The sequence below is a fragment of the Pyrus communis genome, chromosome 9, assembly GCF_963583255.1.
Source record: "Pyrus communis chromosome 9, drPyrComm1.1, whole genome shotgun sequence".
NCBI classification, from domain to species: domain Eukaryota; kingdom Viridiplantae; phylum Streptophyta; class Magnoliopsida; order Rosales; family Rosaceae; genus Pyrus; species Pyrus communis.
Genome location: NC_084811.1, coordinates 24,082,590 through 24,088,567, shown reverse-complemented (window position 1 = coordinate 24,088,567; position 5,978 = coordinate 24,082,590). Strand labels below are relative to the sequence as shown.

Genomic DNA, 5,978 nt, shown 5'->3' with positions numbered 1-5,978 from the left:
TTGGGAAGATGAAGTTAATTGGTGTAAGTTAGTTGATGTATTTACGTGCTTCGCGTGTGGCTTTATTGTTACGCATTATTTAATATTACTTGTATTTTAACTGTTAATTTTTTAATCTTCATATCATTCAATGTTATGTAGTTTTAAGAAAAATTCAAATTTTTACTGATCGAGATTTTTTCGAGCAAGATTTTAACAAGGCTACTTTGAGATCCTAATTCGAAAACAAGTTCTCTACTATGAGAAATGTGGATTAAAATTTAGCTGAGCAACTTTCACATCTGACCAAAACATGTAGAATCAAGAACAATCAGTTTCCTTCCTTTTTTTTTCTTTTCATTTTACTACTAATGACCAATGAGTAGCTTTTTTTAGTGGTTTAATAACTTTAATTAAAAGCAGATTCCACTAATCAAATTTTTTTTTTTTTTTTTTTTTTGGCAAATGATTGCATTAGCGAGGAGGGATAACGGTGGGATCAAATCTGCACTATAGTGTATAGGCATTATTACTTTTAGTTAGCCTTACTCTGCATTTATTGGTTATCACCCTCAATTGAATTAGATCTTGGATCCCATCTCAGCTATGTGGATATATTTCTGAATTCTAAACTCTTATTGCTTCTACCTAACCTTCCCCATCCAAGTTAGATCAAAGCGAAAATGATTTTCGCACACTTATTTTTTCTATCTTCACAATTATTTATATCCGTCTCTTAATTCTTTTGATCTATTCAATTCAAAGACCAGAAATAAGCAAAGTTATAAAAAATAAAAAATAAAAAAAGGGGGGGGGGGGGGGGGAAGGGGGAATGAGGATTCTTCTAGAAAGGGTGTCTACAGTCTATAACTTGGGTATTTTCTAGTTCATAAGACCCAAAGCAATGCAAACATTCTCATGAAACTCAGATGTGGAATTTAAAGTACAAGATTAAGAGTGAAAGGGAACCAGTTCTCGTTCATAATTGCGCCCTATCAACAGCATTAGCGCATGAAATCTTAAAAGAAGAATATATCATAGCTTACACTTGAGATCTCAATCGAAATCTCCAACTCAAAACCAACAACAGAAAACATATTGACATTCAATTCCCGAGCAGAGAACACAACATACACCTAACAGAGGATGGAAAAACAACCTCTGGAGAGGAAAATGAAGCGAAACATGAAAGTGACAAAGTACCTCCTTTACCGACCATCAGCGGAAGTAAAAGACTCTGCAAAGCCAGTTGGCCTTGCCGGTATGCTCCCCTTGCTGTCTTCCAGGTTCAGATAACTGGAGTCCTTTCCTTCTGCGTCCTGCCAACCCTTCACCATCTGGTTCAGCGGCAGGCTATAATCAATCCCAGAATACTCCTCATTCTCATCGTCGATAGGTTTCCATTTTTCAACAAGCGGGGACAATACATTCACGGCATGGCTCATATCCGGTCTTTGGCTGGGTTCCCTTGCAGTGCAGTGCCCAGCGAGTTCTGCAATTATGGTGATGCTCTCAAATGTTTCTTCATTTCTGTCAAGAGTTGGGTCAATAGCAGCCATGAGTTTCTCCTTATTCGATTTTATGTGCCAGAACCAAGCAGCCAAGTATTGACTTTCTTCAGGTCTATCCTCATCTAGTGCCATCATTCCAGTTAATAGCTCCATTAATACAACTCCGAAACTGAAGACATCTGCTTTCGTTGTAATTTTTCCCGTCACTGAACCAATCAACAAGTGAGGTGGCGTTAGCAGGATTGGTCACAAGCATCAAAGGAAGATGACAGAAATTAAAATTTTTATTTAAAAATCCTAGCAACAGTATTATCAATCCAAAATCCGAAACATGCTGTGTGCAATGCTGTCAGCTTATAATCGGTTACAAAATTTACTAATTATATGAACATGAAACATTAATATTCAGTAATAGTTTGAAAGGTCCCAGAAGGCTTACCAGCATATTCCGGTGCTAAGTACCCAAAAGTCCCGGCAAGCCTGGTCACAACGGATCTTTCACCATCAGGAGCCAGTTTCACCAATCCAAAATCCGAAACTTTTGCTTTAAAATCATCACCCAGTAAGATATTTGATGATTTAAGATCTCTGTGTATGAAGCTTTTGTGAGCTAGATTGTGAAGATAATCCATCCCCCTAGCAACATCCAAGGCAATGTTTAGCCTCCTCTTCCAAGAGAGTGGCTCTAATTCGAAGGTCTTCCAACGGAAAAGATGCCTGCTTAGAGCCCCCTGAGGCATATACTCATAGACAAGAATTCTCTCATTTCCCTCAACGGAATACCCCAGAAGTGATACCAAATGACGGTGTCTGACCTTCGACAGAACTGCAATTTCGGCCTGGAATTCATCCAAGGCTTTGTTGCTAATCACACCAGCCTCCATTCTTTTTACCGCTATTTTTGTACCGTCATCCAGTTCTCCCTTATAAACCACCCCAAAGCCACCACGGCCTAGCTCATTTTCTGGGGCGAAATTGTTTGTCACGTTTCGAAGAACTTGAACTGATATGATGAGACTCCCCGCTTCAATGACATGGGACTCACCTATTCCACTACTGTTGCTGCTTGCAGAGCTCCCTGTAACTGTAGAAGCGCTTCCATTGGTATTACTGGCAACAACAACCTTAACCATACTATCCGAATCAGATGCATCTCTTGGGTGAATTACATGGGAAGTTGAATTCTTGAATGCATCTCTTCTCTTGTTACAGTACATAGATAAGGGAATTACAAGCAAAAACGCAATAACAGCAACACTTGCAACCGGAGCTACAATTAAAACAGTGCTAGACCTTTTCGATGCTTTATGTTGGTTCAGTTGAGAAGTACCATTGACATGAGAACCTGAATCTGTGGATGAGGAAGGGCTATCTTCTGGTGCTGCCCCTGCCGCAGATGGATTACCATTAAACAAACGATTCCCATCAACGGCAACCTTGACAATGCTACTGAATTTCGGCAATGGAGGGGAAATATTGTTCCCACTAAGATCCAACTCAGTCAAGGATTTCAAGCTAGTCCAGTTTTCAGGAACTGAACTCCACAAATTGTTGTTCTGAAGCCTAATTTGAAGAAGAGATTCTAACTTTGCAACTGAAGGACTCAATGTACCATTCAGATTATACTTGGGCAGATTTATAACAGACACCTTCCCATCGTTCCCACAACTCACTCCCAACCACGACTGGCACGGATCATTACCAGACCATTTAGAAACAAGCGTTGAAGGGTAATTCAACCCGTCAAGGAACTCGATAAGCGCCATAACATCCGCGGCGCAAGGAACCCCGGGAGTGGATTGACAAAACGCATTCGAATCAAACCTCGCATTGCGAGCTTTGAATGTCGGGATTGGACCCATCAAATGATTATTGTTCAAGTTCAAACTATCTAGTGATAAATTAACCAAACCATCAGGAACTAAACCAACAAACTGGTTTTGATTAAGATTAAGATCTTTCAAAGAAGTTAAATTACCAATGCTGTTCGGAATCACGCCGGAAAACTGATTCCCGTGGAGCCACACGCTGTTGAGCTGCACCATTGTGGTCAGAACATCAATCGGACCACTCAATCCGCCGCCGGTGGGATTGTTCAGCCAAAGTATCTGCAAATTAAGGCCGCTAAAGCTCGGTGGAATCCCGCCGGACAGTCCGTTGCCCGACAGTTGCAAAACCGTTAGGGACGACATGTTTCCGAGGAAATCGGGCAACAGACCAACCAGATTACAACTTATGCAACTAAGATTCTGCAACTGGGCCGAGTTCCCCAGCTGAGGAGGGAAATTCCAGCCTGTCGTGGCATTCAAATTGTTTTCGTCCAAAGCCAAAACCTCCAGAGAATCGAGACCTTCGAAGAAGTCGACAGGAATCGAAGTGAAGTCGTTGAAATCCAAGTAAGCAAACCGGAGCTTCGACAGCCCTTTGAGGGAAGGGAGGGGCCCACTGAAGTGGTTCCTCTGGAGGCCAATGTTTGTGAGCTCAGTGAGCTGGTTGAAGTTCTGGGGCAGAGGACCCTTCAGGCCAAGGTTCTGGACCTGAATCTGGGACACTCTTGAACCGGCGCAGAAGACGTGGGCCCACCTGGCCCCACATGGGTCGTCGCCATTTTCCGGCCACTTCAAGAGCTCTGGGTTTTCTAGATTTTTTCTCAGCTGGTTGAGGATAGCAAGGTCGTTCGGGTCTGTGGCGCTCAGAGCAAGTGAAGCTAGTGAGAGAAGCAGGAGGAGGAGTGAGAGAGCATGTTCTGCAGCAGCATTATGGTGTTTTTCCATGGCGGATCTGCAGCTTCAGAAGAAGCATTGAAGAAAACCCGGAAAGCTGTGGAGAAGAAGCTTCATGCGAGCATCAATGGCGGTTTGTGGACTGCCCTTGTGAAATCTCGGAACCCAATTGACAAATCGGATATTTACTTGAAGACCATGACCAACAAAACAAAAGATGATCTGTTCACTCACCGTCAAAGACGCCAGACTATTGGAAAGCATTGATTAAAATAGTAATTACAAACCATAAAGTTTTAAGCTTTATTTTAATTTTTTTTGCTTTTTCGAACAAAAACAAAAGCAGCTTTGAGAGCAAGTTACAACCACCAAAGGCGGATCTTTATGAGAAATATTCAACACCCAGAATCAAATATGAAAGATTGGATATGTTGGACGCATGTCTTAATCAGGATTAATGTTTCGTTATCATGCATGTCTCATCCATATTGTTTATGGAAGTTTGGTGCGCGCCACACCTTCCTTTTCAACTGCCAATGGCGTTATTGTCCTTCAAACATGTGCTCAATGCTTGTAGTTCCACGCAAACGATGTACTCACACAACCATGTACGTTTATGTTTATTTTTTATGTTAAATTGAATAATTAATAGAATATTAAGATGCAGAAATAAACAAGAGTTGTGTAAAAGAAGAAAAATGGCATGTGAAAGATCATTTTTTCGGTTCATGATTGATGCTATTTGTTAGATTTTAAAACTAATTATATATTTTACAAAAAGTTATTTAACTTGTTTTCCTTTCACAATAGTATATAATGCCTGCATTTAGCCACTAGTACTCCAATTTTATGTTCTTTTTCAATTATAAAGTGTGAGGTTTTCTAGTTTGATTTTTATTGATGGCAAGTTCGATACTTAGTTATAGCTAACTTATTGATGATAAGTTCAATACCTAATTCTATATAACTAGCTTTTGTCTCAAATTCGATGCCAAAATCTTATATTTAAAACAAAAGAACTCAACCACAAAGATCTGCCACAATAAATAATATTGAACTCAAACAACAAGGTCACAAATTAAAAAACTCAAGAATTTACTAAACAAAACACTTATATATTAATCCATACGGTTTTTCATACAACATACTATTATACCCCTTGACGTATTTTCATGCTTTGAAAGCATTTTATGGAAGTTATTACCAATACCATCAAATATCTCTCTATATAAACATAACCGTATTATCATTCATCTACTGTTCTTTTATCCAATTTCTCAAATATTTTATAGCCGAAAATACTCTTATCACATGGGATTGCTATACATTATGTGCATTTTTTTCACAAAGAAAACTAAGTGGGTCATCCACCCCTGGGCCCAAAGTGGCTCCCCATCCATGGATGGATGTGAACGAGTTTTTATCCAAAAAAAAAAATTAAGATTCTTTGCAATCCAAAAATAGTATTATAAAGCATCGTTAATGGTAAAAGAATGAGTAGATTTCAAACATTTGTTAAAAGTTGAGCTCATCGAAAATCGTAAAATTATATAAATCAATAAATCTTTTAAACTTCGTGTTACATGAAGATTATGCTGGGAAAAAAAATCTCACATCATATTGTGAAATGTAGTACGATGAGATGGGAACGGAAATTATGTTGGTTGAGGCCGTTAGGGCATAATTACACTTTAATATATGAAATTAATAATGAAACCTATCAAACAAAATATTAAGATAAATAGTTTTATTCATGCTTATCGAA

At 39.2% G+C, this 5,978-nt stretch overlaps 1 protein-coding gene across 1 annotated transcript; it reads right to left on the bottom strand.

The window, feature by feature from the left end:
• Positions 1-882: 882 nt before the first annotated feature.
• LOC137744994 (receptor protein kinase TMK1-like) lies at positions 883-4,396 on the bottom strand. Its single transcript, XM_068484834.1, has 2 exons — positions 1,930-4,396; positions 883-1,696 (listed from the first exon to the last, which is right to left on the bottom strand). Exons 1-2 carry the CDS (start codon positions 4,262-4,264, stop codon positions 1,188-1,190), a joined length of 2,844 nt encoding a protein of 947 aa, XP_068340935.1. The 5' UTR covers positions 4,265-4,396; the 3' UTR covers positions 883-1,187.
• Positions 4,397-5,978: the final 1,582 nt, after the last annotated feature.

Excerpts from the sequence above, each read along its gene's own strand:
- LOC137744994 (XM_068484834.1), bottom strand. The coding sequence starts at position 4,264 with ATGGAAAAACACCATAATGCTGCTGCAGAACATGCTCTCTCACTCCTC. Across the intron at positions 1,697-1,929 it reads CTTAGCACCGGAATATGCTG|TGACGGGAAAAATTACAACG; the intron begins GTAAGCCTTCTG and ends TGATTGGTTCAG.